The sequence below is a fragment of the Carcharodon carcharias genome, chromosome 13 (assembly GCF_017639515.1).
Source record: "Carcharodon carcharias isolate sCarCar2 chromosome 13, sCarCar2.pri, whole genome shotgun sequence".
NCBI lineage: Eukaryota > Metazoa > Chordata > Chondrichthyes > Lamniformes > Lamnidae > Carcharodon > Carcharodon carcharias.
Genome location: NC_054479.1, coordinates 120,225,129 through 120,242,694, shown reverse-complemented (window position 1 = coordinate 120,242,694; position 17,566 = coordinate 120,225,129). Strand labels below are relative to the sequence as shown.

Here is a 17,566-nt window from a genome sequence, read left to right as displayed (position 1 = left end):
CCAGGCTTCCTTACTCTTGTACTCCAATCCCCTTTCAATAAAGGTCAACAGGCATTTACTTTACTAATTGCTGGCTGCATTTGCATGCTAACCTTTTGGGTTCCTTGTACAAGTACACCCAAGTCTCTGAACATCAACATTTACAAGTTTCATGCCTTTTAATAAAAATAATCTGCTTTTGTTTTTTATATTCATTTAAGGGATGTGGGCTTCGTTGGCTGGGCCAGCATTTATTGCCCAACCCTACTTATCCTTGAGAAGGTGGTGGTGAGCTGCCTCCTTGAACCACTGCAGTCCATGTGTTGTAGATACACCCACAGTGCTGTTAGGGAGGTAGTTCAAGGATTTTGACCAAAGTGAATACCCTTTCACTTCCCCACATTATACTCCATCTGCTACCTTGTTGCCCACTCACTTAGCCTGTTTTTGAAGCCTCTTTGTGTCCTCCTCACAGTTTGCATTCCCACCTAGCTTAATATTAACAAACTTGGGTACATTACTCTTACTGAAGCCTAAGTCATTAATAGATTGTAAATAGTTGAAGCCGCAGCACTGATCCTTGTGACACTCCACTAGTTACAGTGTGACAACTTGGAAATGCCCCATTTATCCTTACTCTCGCTTCCTGTTTCCCGATTTCAATTCATGCTAATACATCACACCCAACTCCATGAACTCTTATCTTGTGTATTAACCTTTTGTGTAGCACCTTATTGGATACCTGTTAGAAATCCAACTGTACAACATCTACCCTACTAGCTGCATCCTCAAAAAAACTCTACTAAATTTGTCAAACAGGATTTCCATTTTGTAAAATGTTGTTGACTTGTAATTATACTACGCTTTTCTAAGTGCATTGTTAAGACTTCCTTAATAGATTCCAGTACTTTCCTGATAACTGATGTCAGGCTAACTGGCCTGTAATTCCCTGTTTTCTCTCTTTCCTCCATTCTTGAATAGCAGTGTTACATTTGCAGACTTCCAACATGCTGATACTGTTCCAGAATCTAGGGAATTTTGGAGAAATCATAGCCAACACATCCACTATCTCTGCAGCTATCTCTTTAAAAATCCTTGGATGTAAGCCATCACGTCCAGGGGATTTGTCAGATTTTAGTCCCTTGAGTTTCTCCAGTACTTTTTCTCTGTTATTAATTACCTTAATTTCCTCACCCTTATATTAGCCCCTAGGTTACCTTCTCTGGTGTGTAACTTGTGGCTTCTACTGTGAAGGCACATACAAATGTGTGTTCCTTGCATTTCTACTATGATCCCTACTGATTCCTTTTGGTGCAGTGATTTGATAAAATGGTGTATTTAAAATGGTGATAAATTTATTATAACACCTTAGTCCCCCTTGAAAATGTCAGTTAGGGTTTGCATTTTTTTGCGTCATGCTGTCATTTTTGTACATATGCAGTAAATGCTATGTAGCATTTGGCTGATAAAATGCACTTCTCTTAAGATATGGAGTGTCTTAGTTACGAATCATTGAAGCAGTGATGGCATATGGAGAGACTTAGGTTTATTAAGAACGTTTGGAGTCAAACTTAAATTAGTTCCTTAATCATAACCATTTTTGATTTGTGCTATGAAAACGTGTGATCAAATAAGAAGCTTACAAGAATAATCAAACTAAGAGCAATCTACTGGATGGTGCAGTCAATGAAAAATCTTTTTTTTAATTTGTGAACTGTTTGTAGATTCTGAATTCTTCTGTAGTGTAAGTTCTTGCTATCCCTTGGCACAGCAGATTTTTTTCATATGATACTATTTTTACTTGGTTGCCAAAACTCAAGCACATATTTTTATTATATTCAGTTCCTGTAGTTGAGCAGCAGTTAATTAACATCGCTTAACAAAGCATTCAGATATTTATCCTTAAAGCACCATTGATGCTCCTGTAATCTTAATAAACAATTGATGCTAACTTGTGTTCAGTGACAGCCCGTAATAGCATACCATAATTATGTTTCGCATTCTACAGTTTGAGAAAACTGGTCACTACCTGGTATTTAAATATTTTGCTGTAGCTTCACCTATCTTATCTAAATTTAACGTCCAAAGTGGTGCTACTAATAGTGTCCATCGTTCATATTGTACCAATAATACTAAACAAACAAAGCTTGTACTGAGAAAGCGTTCAGGACTTCTAAAGAGAAAGCAGATTTTGTGTAATGTTCTTTAAGCTGTGGGTAATTGACAAAAACTACAATCTGTTTTTCATTCTCCGTTCTGAGTTACAGATGCGGGAAATGATTCACAGACTGGTTAAAGTATGTCATGTACAATGGTCCCTTTACCACAGTGCTATTCTTTACTGAATATTATATATTGCCCCCACTTCCCCTTCTCCATCTCTTATTCTTCCCCCTCTCAGTTTCAGTGCAATGCTATTTCCCTTTGTCACTCAAGACACGAATGGTATTGAGGGGGAGTTATGTGTTAAAAATATATGGTTCAGTATTTTCAAAGTATGTGTTAGTTAGGAAATCCAAATGTGTTATTCACTCAAGTATCATACAGAGGAAGAATTTGAAGGATGACTGCGTAACTGGTTGGTGCAGTCATTTTGTTGAAATATCATATTTTCAATTATGGTCAAAGTAAATGCCTTTAACAGAGATTTATAATTATTAAGCATTTGTACACTTCTAGATATGTCACTTATGCTGCAGTCAGCAAGATTCGGCATTACAGGCATTCATTTTAATTATAGTTAGAATTAAAATGCCTTCCTTTAAGTATAATGCCTTTGCTACAATTTTCAAGTATCAGCTCTCTTACTTTCCTCCCCCACCTCCCAATCCTCATCAAACTGGATTGTCATAGAATTAAGGTTTAGCATAATCTAATGATTAACTTTTTGGAAGTCCTTTAATAACCTGATCACCAGGGCACTGTGCTATAGCCAAGCACATTGTGCTTGTGAACTACGATCTGATGCAGAATTGGGAGAGTGTGGATAATCTTTGGGTAAATGGCACTGAGCCTTCAAGGAAGACATTGAAAAAAGTTATTCTTTCAACATCATATGTCATATGTCTTCAAAGTATGCAGGAACATGATGAGAATATCATTTAACTTAATTTCTCACTTACAAAATGAAGAGCCAGTAGAAAGAGAAAACAACTTAATCATGCATTCCATTTACTAATTAAAGTGGTTTTAGCTTTAAATCTTTAGGAATATACGTTCTGATTTGAAAATTCCAAATTTAATAGAAGGAAATGTTTATGATTTACGTACGTTGAAAGGGAAATTACAGCTCCCAGTTAAACTGAAAAAATTACCCCAAAAGATTACATTTTGAACCAAACTTTACTGTACACTGATTAATCACTGTAAGCACTACTAAATTAACACTATTTTGTAAATTCTTATACTTTATACTCAAATCTTAACAAAACGTAAATACTGATCCTTTAATCCCTTCCTACTTTTACTTCAGCCCAAGAATTCCTCTATGCTTTACAGGACCTCGAAGGTTCAATCACTTCTGGGACCAAACCAAGGTATGCCACAGCTTTCAGGAATTCATTTGGTGTTTCCTCAGTGATACACCTATTCTCTGAGGTATGAGATCTTTTGGGGTCCTTCCACGACTGTTCGGCTGAGTGACCCTCCAACTCTCCTTCAATACCTCACAATTGTGGATACACTCAGCTCAAGCAAGGGCCTCACTGCATTCTTGCTTGTTGGCTTGAAAAAAGAAACACTCCTGGTTTCTAATAGCCCTCAGCTCTGTTTCAACAGCTGCATCACTGCTAGTGCCACACACGCTCTCTCATTACCTTTCTGCCCCTCTTTCTCTCACTTCCCTCTTCCCCCACCCCCAACGTTCCCTCTCCCCCCTACATTCCCTCTGACTCCCCCCACATTCCCTCCCCCCCCCAACATTCTCACCCCGCCCCCATTCTCCTTTCCCCCCCCTCTCCCTTCCCCATCTCTGTCCCTTTAACTTTAATTAGAGGGGTTTATTATTTTGCAGTCAAGCTTATGTAAATTATAATAACTTATTGAAGGTTGAGATTCTCTGGATATCTTGAGGCGTTTGTAGACTCCCCTTATGGATCCAAGAAGGACCCATGCTCTATTGAGTTGAGTAATATCAGCCAGAACAGCAGTGCAAGTGTTTTCATTGGCTAGACTGAGATTTTCTTTGCTTGAATATCCTACTGACGCTCACTGTCGAGGCTCGATTCAAATAATAATCATTGGGCAAAAATATCATCTCCCCATATAGGATCATTTTAGTGAAGTTTTAGTCACCCCCGTCTTTCCTCCACCCCCCCCCCCCCCCAAACCGTCCTTCATCCCCCCCCATCTGTCCTTCTCCCCCCCCACTCTGTCCTTTGCCCTCCCCCTCTTTGTCCTTTGCCCCCACCCCCCCTGTCCTTTGCCCCACTCTCCCTTTAATTAGAGAGGGGTTTATTATTTTGCAATCAGACTTAAGTAAATTAGCATAACAATTTATCAAAGGTTGAGATTCTCTGGATGTTTTGAGGCAATTATGGATTCCCCTGATGGATCCAAGAAGATTGAGCCAAGTAATATCAGCCAGAGCGGCAGCGCAAGTGTTATCATTGGCTAGACTGTGATTTTCCATGCCTGAATAGCCAACTGACGCTCACTGCCAAATAATAATCATTGGGCAGTAATAGCAGCTCCCCATAGAGGGAAGAGGGGAATTTTAGTGAAGAAAATTATATGACCACAATTACATGATAGTGTGAGAGTGTATGTCTCTTTCCAACCTTAACTAAATGACTTTGACCTTTAAATATGACCAACAAAGCCAGGGAGGGAGAGAAAAGGTAGCAATTGCATTATGTTACTAACACTTTGTGCAACAAATTTTCATAATTAAATGTGACCATCATGTTTGGTGATACTTTCATTAGCCAATTGACACACTATTGCCAATTGACAACAGAGTTCATAGGTGACAGAATTCTGAAATGCAGAAACCAATTTTCAAGTGTTCCCTTTGACTAGGTGCTGGGTGTGACACAGTCCATGACACTTATCTTGACGTTAATGTGGGCCCAGGTCACTTGCATTTTGCCATTGCATGTTTTTCCTCATCACCCTGGAGCAAGTTTACTTCAAGGCAAGCTCTAGTGCCTTGTAGTAAGGAATGACAGTCAAAGATTTGCCAAGGTATCAGTGTGAAATGTCAACATATCTTCTTTCATGTACAAAAGGGAGTGGTGTATATTCTGGCTACTGTTTATCTTTTAACTAACATGACTATAGAAAAACATTGTCGGGTCACTATCTGCTGTTTGTGGGACCTTGATGTGTGCAAATTTACTGCCAGTTTCCCTATGTCACAACAGTGACTATGCTTCAAAAGTGATTAATTGTACTATGCTTTGAGACATCCTGCGGTCGTGAAAGGTGCTATATAAATGCAAATTTTCTTTTACTCCCTGTATTTATGTTATAATTTCATACTTACAGTTTATTTTTATGTTATCCCAACCTTGTATCTTGTCATTTAGTGAGCCAGGGTAATACATCACAGCACTAACTTGTTCCTTTTTAAAGAAATTACTTCTTCAAATTTGTTATTGTGGAAACATGTTGGAATGTAGGCTTGAAAGAATGCTGTGTACTTTGGTGTCTACTGATAACTGGCAGAGTTTTCACTCTTGATGTTTGATTGGAGGCATTTCAAATAATTATGGAAACGTAGTGTTTGTAGTACTTGATGTTTTGTGCTCTTGGTCTAAATATTGTAAAGAAAGTGTTCTCTACCTTCCGTTGTGGGTAGTGTGATGAAATGTCTAATCTGAAATATTGCTTTTTAAAATGTTTTCACACTGTAGTGCAAATGGAGACCATCTGAAAAATGTGCTCAGTTAACCTGATGAATAGACTTCACTAAACAGAAAAAAGGAAAGGATAAATTAAGGATGTGACTTTTAGATGGTGCTGTATGTTATGGTATCAACTGGTAAACATAGGTCCTTTACACTTTAAGATTTTTTGTTTTATCTTTGGTTGTTAGAATCATAGAATGATGGGGCAGAAGGGGGCCATGTGGTGTGATGGACCTGTGCTGTCTTTAAGAGTTATCCAACTAGTCCACTGGACTTCTCTCACAGCCTTGTAAATTTTTCCCTTCAAATATTTATTTTGTTTCTTTTTATAAGTTACTATTGAATCTGCTTCAACCACCCTTTCAGGCAGCACATTTCAAATCACTGCAACTTGCTTCATAAACAAACATTTCCAAATGTTGCCTCCTTTTGCCAATTAAACCTGTGTCCCCAGGTTATTGACCATTCTGCCACTGGAAGCAGTTTCTCCCTATTTATTCTATCAAAACTATTCATGATTTTGAACACTTCTATCAAATCTCCTCTTAACCTTCTCTGCGGCAGGGATAATAAGCCCCAACTTCTCTAGTCTTTCCACATAACTGAAGTTCCTCATCCTTGCTACCATTCTGGTAAATCTCTTTCAGCATCCTGTTTACAACCTCGACATTTTTCCTAAAGTTTAGTGCATAGAATAGTCCAGTCGTTTTCATGAAAGGCCATCAACCTAAAACATTAATTCTGTCCCTCTCTCCACACACAGTGCCAGACCTGCTGAGTATTTCCAGCATTTCTATTTTTATTTCTGATTTCCAGCACCTGCAGTATTTTGCCTTGGTTCCATTCTTTTTTGATGCTATTCTTCTACTAGTGAAGCCAAGCTTTTTAACAACCTTATCAACTATCATGCAGCTTCAAAAATTTGTGTATATGCAACCTCTTGCCTAACTGTTCCTGCACCCCTTTTAAAATTGCATTGTTTAGTTTATATTTCCTCTCATTATTGTTCCCCCAAATTGGCTCTTCCCTACGTCAAATTTCACTTGCCATATGTCTGCATACTTCACCAAACTGTCTAGATGTATTGCTGATTGCCCCTCATTGTTTACTACATTTCTAAGTTTTGTGTAATCCGCAAACTTTGAAATTATTCTGTTTACCCAAACCAAGTCATTAATATATGTCAAAAAGAGCAGTGGTCCTAATACTGACCCCTGAGAAAACCACAATATAATTACTTTCAGTCTTTAAAGCAAACATTCACCACATTTCTGTTTTCTGTCCCTTAGTTGATTTCATGTCCCCATTGCCGCTGTCCCTATTAATGTCATGGACTTCAATTTTGTGAACAAGTTTGTCAACGTCTTTTGAAAGTCTATAAAAACCCATTGCCAACCACACTACAACAGCTATTTGCATCTATATAATACATTTAATGGAATAAGATATCTGTGCTTCACAGGTACAATATCAAACAAAATTTGTCATTGAGCCACATAAGGAAATATTAAGACAGGTGCAAGGTAGATGTTCAGAAGCATCTTAGAGGAGGAGAGGGTTGTAGAAGGGATTAGGAAGGGAATTCCAGAGCTTGTGGGTCCTAGGCAGTTAAAGGCATAGCTGTCAATGGTGGAGAAACTGAAACTGGGGGACGTACAAGAGGCCAGAATTGGAGGAACACAGAGACCTAGGAGGATAGTAAAGCTGAAGATGGTTACAAAGATAGGAGGGGTGAGGCCATGGAAGGATTTTAAATGAAAATGAGATTTTTAAAACCTGTGTTACAGGACCAAGTCCCAGTTTGGTCCACCAAGTACTATAACATGAGTGAACGGGACTTGATGGAAGTTAGGATACAAGCAGTAGAGTTTTGGAGAGCTTATGTTTATGTAGGGCGGAAAATGGAAGACTGGCCAGATAAGGGTTTCGACAGCGGGTGAGCTGAAGCAGGGCCAGCCCGGCTATGTTACGAAGATGCAAGTAGGCAGTTTTGATAATGGAGTGGGTGTGTGCTTGGAGCCTCATGTAGGGGCCATACACAGCACCAAGGTTGCGAATGGTCAGGTTCAGCTCAGATCCTTGCCAGGTAAAGGAATGGTCTTGGTAGCTAATGATCCGAGTTTGTATCCTCATTAACCTGCTCTGTTCCTTTCATAAACATGTATGGAGGTTTCCTTTAGTGGCAGGGATGCCAACAAGGGGAATATAGTTGCTCTGTGCCTTTCTGCTGAGCTCCCAGCAGCAAGCTTTAAAGATAACTTTAAAGACTTTGAACTGGAAAATGGGTCTTTGTAATGCTTGCACTATAAGGATATATTTGACAGTATACATTTAAAAAGGGACTGAAACAGAGCAGCGAACCTTACATTTGCTGATTTGGAAGTGGGCCAATCTCCTGAGATTGTCGGTGATTGGCCTTAATTAAATACTTGGATGAACTCCCAGACCATATTGTGGGACTGCAGGGACCTCACCAAATGGGGGTAATACAGAAGTTGCTTGTGACAACAGTTACGAAGGGCTCTTGGGAAGGTTTTAAAACGAATTGACCACTTAAAATGTGAGTGATTGCATGGGGGTCAGAAATTTTTTCAGCTTTTCAAAAAATGGTTGCAAATAGTCTCTGCCTCTTTTGCAACCTTTTCAAAGGTTGAATGGAGCACAAAGTGGCTGCAGAACCCCAATGGAATACCAAAATTTGACTCCAGGATAAATATTTGCTAGTTGATAAAGTGGAAGTACTGCTGCATGGGATGGAGTGATTACACTGTCAGTGCTTGGCAATTACCAAGAGGACAGCAGTGCAGTTATCAACGACTAGGGTCAAAATGAGTGCGCTTAGTTGGAAACAATTACCTTAAAAAAATGTGCATTAGGTCTCTACTGTGTCATTTACCTGATAGAAGACTCAGACATGCATGCTATATTGTTACCCATGTTTGCTGCTGGCCCATGCCAAGCCCTCGTATATCTCTCACACATGTTGCTTACTGTGCATTTCATTGGTGACTACTGGATTTTTAAACTTTTATATGAGTATCAACAATGGCAACGTTCTCATCTCTGAGACTCAGGTCATAGGTTCAAGCCCAACTCCAGAAACATGAGTGCATAATCTAGACTGACATTGATAAGGTCCCGCATGAGAGACTGATATTGAAGGTAAGAGCCCATGCGATCTAAGGCAATTTGGCAAATTGGATCCAGAATTGGCAGAGTCGCAGGAAGCAGAGGGTCATGGTTGAGGGGTGTTTTTGTGATTAGATGCCTGTGCCTAATGGCGTTCCACAGGGATCGGTGTTGGGTCCCTTCCTGTTTGTGGTATATATAAACAATTTAGACTTGAATGTAGGAGGATTGATCAGTAAGTTCGTGGATGACACGAAAATTGGCGGGGTGGTAAATAGTGAGGAGGATAGCCTTAGATTATAGGAGGGTATAGACTGGCTGATCAGTGGCAAGTGGAAGTTAATCCGGATAAATGTGAGGTGATGCACTTGGGCAGGACAAACAAGGCACGGGAATACACGATGAATGGTAGAACCCTGGGAAGTATTGAGGATCAGAGGGATCTTGGTGTGCATGTCTACCTTAAGGCAGTGGGACAGGTAGATAAGGTGGTTAAGAAGGCATATGGAATACTTGCCTTTATTAGCCAAGACTTAGAATATAAGAGCAGGGAGGTTATACTGGAACTATATAAATCGTTGGTTAGGCCACAGCTAGAGTATTGCGTTCTGGAATCTGCATTATAGGAAGGATGTGATTGCATTAGAGAGAGTGCAGAGGAGATTTACTAGGATGTTGCCTGGGCTGGAGAGTTTTAGTTATGAGGGGGGATTGGATAGACTGGGGTTATTTTCCCTGGAGCAGAGGAGATTGAGGGATATAAAATTATGAGGGGCATAGATAGGGTAGACAGGAAGGAACTTTCCCCCTTGGTGGAGGGATCAATAACCAGCGGGCTTAGATTTAAGGTAAGGGCATGAGGTTTAGAGGGGATGTGAAGAAGAATTTTCGTCACCCAGAGGGTGGTGGGAATCCGGTACCCACCTCTGGAAAGGGTGGTAGAGGCAGAAACCCTCATAACATTTAAGAAGTATTTGGATGTGCACTTACAATGCCACGGCATACAAGGTTATGGGCCTAGTGCTGGAAAATGGGATTAGAATAGTTAGGTACTTGTTTGACTGGCACAGGCTCGATTGGCAGAAGGGCCTTTTTCTGTGCTGTAGACCTCTATGACTCTGACTCATTTCAGTACAGCACTAGTTGGAGCTGCCATCTTTTGGGTGAGATATTAAACTGAGGCCAAATCTTCCCACTCTGATGAATGCAAGGGATCAGATAGCACTAGTAAAAGAAGACATCCAAGGACGTTATTCCTCTGGAACAAAAATACCTGGAAAAACTCAGCAGGTCTGACAGCATCTGTGGAGAAGAACACAGTTAACTTTTCGACTCCATATGACTCTTCAACAGAACTAAGGAAAAATAGAAAAGAGGTGAAATATAAGCTGGTTTAAGGGGGTGGGACAGGTAGAGCTGGATAGAGGGCCAGTGATAGGTGGAGATCCAAAAGATGTCGTACACAGAAGGACAGAGGTGTTGACAGTGGTGATATTAGCTAAGAAATGTGCTAATAGGTGACATTAAGGGTAGAAAGCAGGACAAGCAAGGCACAGATAGCCCTAGTGGGGGTGGGGTGGGGGGAAGGGATCGAAATAAGCTAAAATGTAGAGATAAAACAATGGATGGAAATACATTTAAAAATAATGGAAATAGGTGGGAAAAGAAAAATATATTTAAATTATTGGAAAAATGGGAAATCGGAAAGGGGGTGGGGATGGAGGAGAGTTCATGATCTAAAGTTGTTGAACTCAATATTCAGTCCGGAAGGCTATAAAGTGCCTAGTCAGAAGATGAGGTGCTGTTCCTCCAGTTTGCATTGAGCTTCACTGGTTATTCCTCTGTCCTGGCCAACATTTTTCCTTCAAAAAAAAATGTCTGATCATTTATTATTGTTCATGGGAGTTGGATGTAAATTGGGTGCCATGTTTCCCTCTGTTACAACACTTTTTAAAGGCAATTCATTGGCTGTTCTGAGATTGAGAGTCATTATGCAAATATATTTGTTCTTGTGTTATAGTTATTCATGCAACTTTTATTAATATAAATACCAGTTCTTTAAGAATGAAAATCAAGTATTCAAAGTAACTGGCATGTTTCCAGGTAGATCCCCCCCCTTTTCCATGTTCCCTCTGTGCGAATGCTAGTAATATTCAGATACTTGTCCACATATTTTGATTGTAAATGTAATAGAAATGAAGCCTCCTTGAACTACTTCTGAAACATTATGGTTCCTTGGTCAATGAAGGAAGTTCATGCCAACATAAACCTTGTAGAAACATAGGTGCAAGGATAGTCAATTTAGTCCCTTGGCCCTGCTCCCTTATTCGATCTGATCATGGCTGATAACAACTCCATTTACCTGCCTTTGATCTACATCTCTTGATACCCTTACTTATGAAAAACGTATCAAGCTCAGTCTTGAAAATTTCAACTGATTTAGCAGCCACAGCCTTTTGGGGGAGAAGCTCAAATCTATGTATTTTTTCATTTTTAGAATTTAGAAGATTGAGGGATAATCTAATTAGTATATTTCAAAAGAAGGGATTCTTTAGGGTAGATATAGAGAAACTATTTCCTCTACTGGGAGAATCAGAACAGGAGGGGTGGAGGGGGGGTTAAATTAGAGCCAGGCTATTTAAGAATGAAATCGGGAAATACTTTCACAGGAAAAGTATTGAAAATTTGAAACTCCCTTCCCAAAAGGTTGTTCAAATAACATTTCCAAACCGAGATCAATGAAGGCTGAATGTTTTGTTATTCAGAAAAATGTAGTGACTATGAAGTGCAGCCAGATCAAATGGAAATACATAGCAGATGCTGGTTATAATGGTTAACCAACTAAAGACTTGACTAAATAAAATAGGAATGACACATGAATGTCAGTAATGACCAGTTGTAGTTCCTGTTTGTGCTGTAGAGCTAAGTGTTAAATATTTTCAATTTTTTTAAATAAAATGTCCTTACTAAGATCATGCTATCATACAAATTCACTCAAAAATGTAGAAAGTAGGGTTATTAATGGGATATCTGGTCTGCAAGTAGTCTGCTAATAGCTGTTTGAATTCAAGTTGTTATTGCTTTCCAGTGTAATGAAGGCTATTAAATTGTCTGGGCTAAACTTTACAGTATAAATCTATCAAGCTCTTTAGTATTACTCTTTAAATTTAGTAAAATGTGAAACTTATAAATACAAAATGCTGTAGAATGTAGCCTTTATAGATTTTAAATAAATCCATGTGTCTATTCTTTTTTGATCACCAGAAAATACCATAGTTCTATCTGTAACAAGAATTTTGTAGCAATACCCAAGTATTGATATTTGGATCATTGCTGTGGTTTTCCCTGCCTAGCATATGACACTTCCCTTACTGTACTAGCCAAATCAATTGAAAATAAACTTGGTTTGTTTCACGTTTACAATCAAATGGCCATAACCACAAATTATTTCCCTCCCCACCTGCCTTCCCAAGTTCCCACTGCACATGGACTTCTAGACAGACACTTAATAGACAGACACTTAATAGACAGACACTTAATAGACAGACACTTAATAGACAGACACTTAATAGACAGACACTTAATAGACAGACACTTAATAGACAGACACTTAATAGACAGACACTTAATGGAACTGAGTAAAACAAAGTCAACCTAATTGAACTGTTCTGGGAAAATTAGCATTTTGCTGAGTAATAGAGCCTAAAAGCCATAATATTATAGTGTAAGAACAGCTGTCTGTTTCAAAGATGCTTGAAAATGAACATGAATTTGTCCTGATGTATGTCTATGGATACGTTCCTTCACTCATCACTGGAGTATAATTGTAGAAAAACAGAGTTGGGAATAGTCAGTGTTGGAGGGATGTTTTGAAATGTACTCATCGCTTGGATATCAGCTGTGGTTCAGTGAGTAACTCTTTCACCTGAGTTGGAAGGTTAATGGTTTAAGTCCTGCTCTAGGACTTTGAAATATCTGTCTAAATAATGTACTCAACAGGAGGGAGTGCTGTACTATCCAAGGTGCCATCCTTTGGATGCTGCATTAAAGCGAGGTCCCAACTACTCTGTTAAATGGATGAAGAAGATCTTAGCATTATTTGAAAAGGATCAAGGGAGTTCTCACAGTCAATGTTTATCCCTCACCCAATATCACTAAAAAAAGATTATCTGGTTGCTTTTGCATTGTTTGCATTATCTTGCTGTGACAGACTTGGTGACTGCATTTCACCGCCACAAAAGAGACTATTGACTTAGAGTGGCACTTTAAAGTGCCAATCAAGTACTTTATGATCATCTGTTATGTTCATTTGTTATGTTATAAGGCAGTGAAAAGTGCTATATAAATGTAAGTTCTTTGGAAAATCGTATCTTCTTTATCTCCCTTAAAAGTTTTGCGTTGAACAAAACATTTTATTTGGATTCTCACTAGGGAAAGTTAATTATAAAAACAAAGGCTTTAGTTTGTGAGAAGCTGATCAATTAATATGGCAAATAGTTGCAACAGACTACAGAGAATCAAAAGGAGCAAGAAACAAGAGGATTAACAATGTAAGGATAAATGCAATGCAGTAACTTGCAATCTGGGATTCATTGCTTTTCAGTCTATAACAGGTAGAATGTAATTCACTTCTAACTAGTTGGCAAGTAGAATTTTCCAGACTGACCCTATCATTGGTATTAATTCACTTGATATGTTCTAACTTGCTCAGCTCAACTTGACAACCAGAGTTTGGAATATTGTTGTAGTAATAGTTCTGAATTATTGCTGAATATTTTAATTGCATAGAACAAGCTTTTGAGAGTTTCTTCTTGTTTATCAATCTACCTCATAGTTATGGAATGCAATAAGATTCTATCCTTATTTTTATTTGCATCTTCAGATCACTTCCCTGGTGGCACTTCAACTATTAACCCACGTTGGCCATGATGATCAGCTGGATGGACCAAAGTATAAATGCACGGCAAGTCTGGATTTCATAAGGGCAATTGCCAGGTATTTGCCCATGTCTTCTGCTGATTTGCAAACATTTAAACAGAGGTTTACGAGTGAAATTAAGTTACTCCTTCGGACTGTGGGGTCACTATGTATGAGGAGTATGTTCTTTATGCTAGTTTTAAATATCTGCCAATAGATATTTGATTTTACCTCCACTCATAAGCTTTAAAAAAAGCACGATCTTCAGGCTTCTGGCTGTATCCTGATGAAATAGGAAAAATTGTTTGAGAGATCCTTTAGGTAATATTTCAGTTTATGTAGAGCATATTGGGAAGGTGGGGATAGTGCACTGTGGTGCAATGCGCATCCGTCTAATTTCTGTGTTCAATATTTACAATGCATATTTATAGAATATTCATTCAGTGTTATGTAATAAATGCAAATTCTGTATTTAGCTTAAAAGATTCAGGAGAAATTTAATACTCTGGGTTAAAGCGATTTTAGGTCTCACTGAATTGGTTTGCCTTTTAATCGACAGCTTAAAATATCTGATGGATTTGGAAAACTAATTGTTGTGACTGAATTGAAATAATATTTTTGAGAATTCTTTAGCATATAGCTCAGATCAGACACATGATTTTGAGAGTTCAGCCCTTGAACAACCCTTAGAGCTGGACAGTCCTGGGATCAGTATATGAACAGGGACTACAGTCTGCATTTTGCAATAAAAATAGCAATGTGGATATCGGCATTCATTGCTGTTAAAGAGTAAATTGGGCAGCAACATTCCACAACCATGCAGGCGCAGCTAACTAGAAATTAAGAAGTTGCTGTTTGAGTTGCCAGGTTTCTCCAGAAACCGCGCCACAGCTGAGAGATTCTGCATTGAGGCACCTGGAATGGTGTGATGTTGCTGCACGCATGTGCTAGATACATACTAAATAGATAGATAATGTTAGGGCTTGCCCATTTCAATGGACATGAATATTAAATGGCATGAGAATCTTAGCTCCTACAAAACAACCTCTCTGGCACTGAAAAAATAAACTTTATGATTGTGGAGTTTCTTCCCTTCAGAGTTTAATTATTGTTAGAGATTTTAAAAAGTAACTTTTTTAAATCCTTATCTCCTAACACTATTATTCTTTTCCCTCTGTTTTGCTTTCTGTACATGATTTGATATTGAATTAAATATTCTAATTTACACTTCCTAGTTCAAATTCTGGCTGCTAAGTAACAGATTTTTGATCTGATTGGTTAAGGAATTAGTTGCTTGTTCTGTTCACACAGGTCATAAATATCCTGTAGAGGATGCTGTGCTGAAGTGACTCTCTAATCACAAGTTCCAGTGCAAATTCCATAGAAAGTCTGTGGGAAAGTGTAGCGTATGGCAGGCGGCATTAGTTTGCCATTGACCGTTAAATCTAACCCATTGATGTATGGAAGCATTATGTATGCCAACTTGTGAAAGATTTCAATGCTAAGTAGAAAGCTGGTTGGCTGATACCAGGTATAGATCATGCATGCCTCAAGAGAATTTCTAAATATTTGCTTGGGCTTGTCTTGCAAACAGATGGAATGCAAATTACATTTACATAATACCCAATTAGGAGCTTAGTTCAAATTTTCTGTAATAATATTACTGTTAAGTCTCATTAGGTAGTCATGGCATGAAGAGATATGCTAAATTTCTTGTTTTATCACATTAAAAAAATAAATGTGATTCTGTCTATCCTTGTAATTGAATTTCAAGTTGAACTGCTTTAGTTGGAGGAATTCTGATTGTTGAGATATTAATTTTTCAGGATACTTAAGCAGCTTCCATTTGAACAGTTGTTTAAAGTAATTTAATGATTGAAACAAATGTCACATTTTTCCTCATTCCTTGAATCTCTACTTTCTAATGAACCATTAACATCACTTCAAGAAGGGGAACATCATAGTACATGGTCTCCTAGGAAATTCAGTATATGCTGCAAATCAGGAGGTGAAAGGGAAAGAGGAATTTGGTGAAATTGAAATCACTAGGGAAACGGCTCTGAGCAAACTGATGGAGCTGCAGGCTGGCAAGCCTCTGGGTCCTGATGGATTGCATCCTAGGACTTTTAAAGAGGTGGCTAATGAGGTAGTCAATGCGCTTGTTTTAATTTTCTAAAATTTGCTAGATTCTGGAAAGGTTCCATCAGACTGGAAAGTTGCAAATATAACCCCTCTATTCAAGAAGGGAGGGAGGCAGAAAACAGGAAACTATAGGCCAGTTAGCTTGACATCTGTTATGGGGAAGTTGTTAGAATCGATCATTAAGGAGGTTATAGCTGGACACTTAGAAGAACTCGAGGCAATTGGAAAAAGTCAGCATGGTTTTGTGAAAGGAAAATCATGTTTAACCAAATTGTTGGAGTTTTTTGAAGGAGTAACATGTGCATGGATAAAGGAGAGCCTATAAACGTACTCTTCTCTGATTTCCAGAAGGCATTTGATAAGGTGGCACATCAAAGGTTATTGCAGAAAATAAAAGCGCATGGTATAAGGGGTAACATATTAGCATGGATAAAAGATTGGCTGGCTGGCAGAAAGCAGAGAGTGTGCATAAATCGGTCTTTTTCACATTGGCAGGATGTGACGAATGGAGTCCCACAGGGGCCTATGCTGGGGCCTCATGATTTACATCAATGACTTGGATGAGGGGAGTGAAGACATGAGAGCTAAATTTGCAGGTGGCACAAAGATAGGTAGGAAAGTATGTTGTGAAGAGGACATGAGGTTGCAGATGGATATAGATAGGTTGAGTGAGTGGGCAAAGATTTGGCAAATGGAGTTTAATGTGGGAAAATGTGAAGTTGTTCACTGTAGTAGGAAGAACAAAAAAGCAGAGTATTACTTAAATAGAGAATGGCTGCATAATTCTGAGGTGCAGAGGAATCTAGGTGTTCTAGTACATGAGTCACAAAAAGTTAGTATGCAGGTACAGCAAGTAATTAAGAAGGCTAATGAAATGCTATCCTTTATTACAAGAGGGGATTGAAATAAAAGTAAGGATGTCATGCTTCAGTTATACAGGGCATTGGTGAGACTGCACCTTGTGTACGGTGTGCAGTTTTGGTCTCCTTATTTAAGGAAGGATGTAAATGCATTAGAGCCAGTTCAAAGGAGGTTTGCTAGATTGATACCGGAAATGAGTGGGTTGTCTTATGAGGCAAGGTTGGTCAGATTGGGCTTGTTTCCACTGGAGTTTAGAAGGGTGGTGGGGGGTGCAGTTGGTTGAGGGGATAATAAAATAAAACTTGGGGCAGAACTGTAGCAATTAAAATGTTTCACTGTGAAGTGACTTTCTATGAATACACTATCATCCACTTCATACAAGATGATCAGCGCACAGCACACTGCTCTCAACAATTTGAATATATTTCCAACTAAGATGAGCAAGGATGAATGTGCCTCATAGCTGACTAGCAAGATAGTGGTTCTGGATGCAGCAAACTGAATTACCTATTGCAAAGTATTTCACATCATTTAGTTTTGATGGTGAAGGTAGTGAATTTGGAAACTAGAGGCAAATTCAAGTGGCAGCCTTGCTGAACACTAAAATATTTTGAACAGACCACATCCTGTGGTCACAGACAGACGTAAATAACAGTGGCTTGTGTTGATAGATGGACCACGCAGTTTAT

General features: G+C 38.8%; 1 protein-coding gene across 4 annotated transcripts in view; it reads left to right on the top strand.

The window, feature by feature from the left end:
• The window catches only part of orc5 (origin recognition complex, subunit 5), a 113,447-nt gene that overhangs the window by 94,802 nt on the left and 1,079 nt on the right, over positions 1-17,566 (top strand). For 3 of the 4 annotated variants that reach the window (XM_041202331.1, XM_041202332.1, XM_041202330.1), the window contains exon 14: positions 13,840-13,952. In XM_041202331.1, coding sequence (XP_041058265.1) covers positions 13,840-13,952 — 113 coding nt within the window. The remainder of the gene's footprint in view (positions 1-13,839; positions 13,953-17,566) is intronic. The other variant, XM_041202333.1, reaches the window with a different exon arrangement.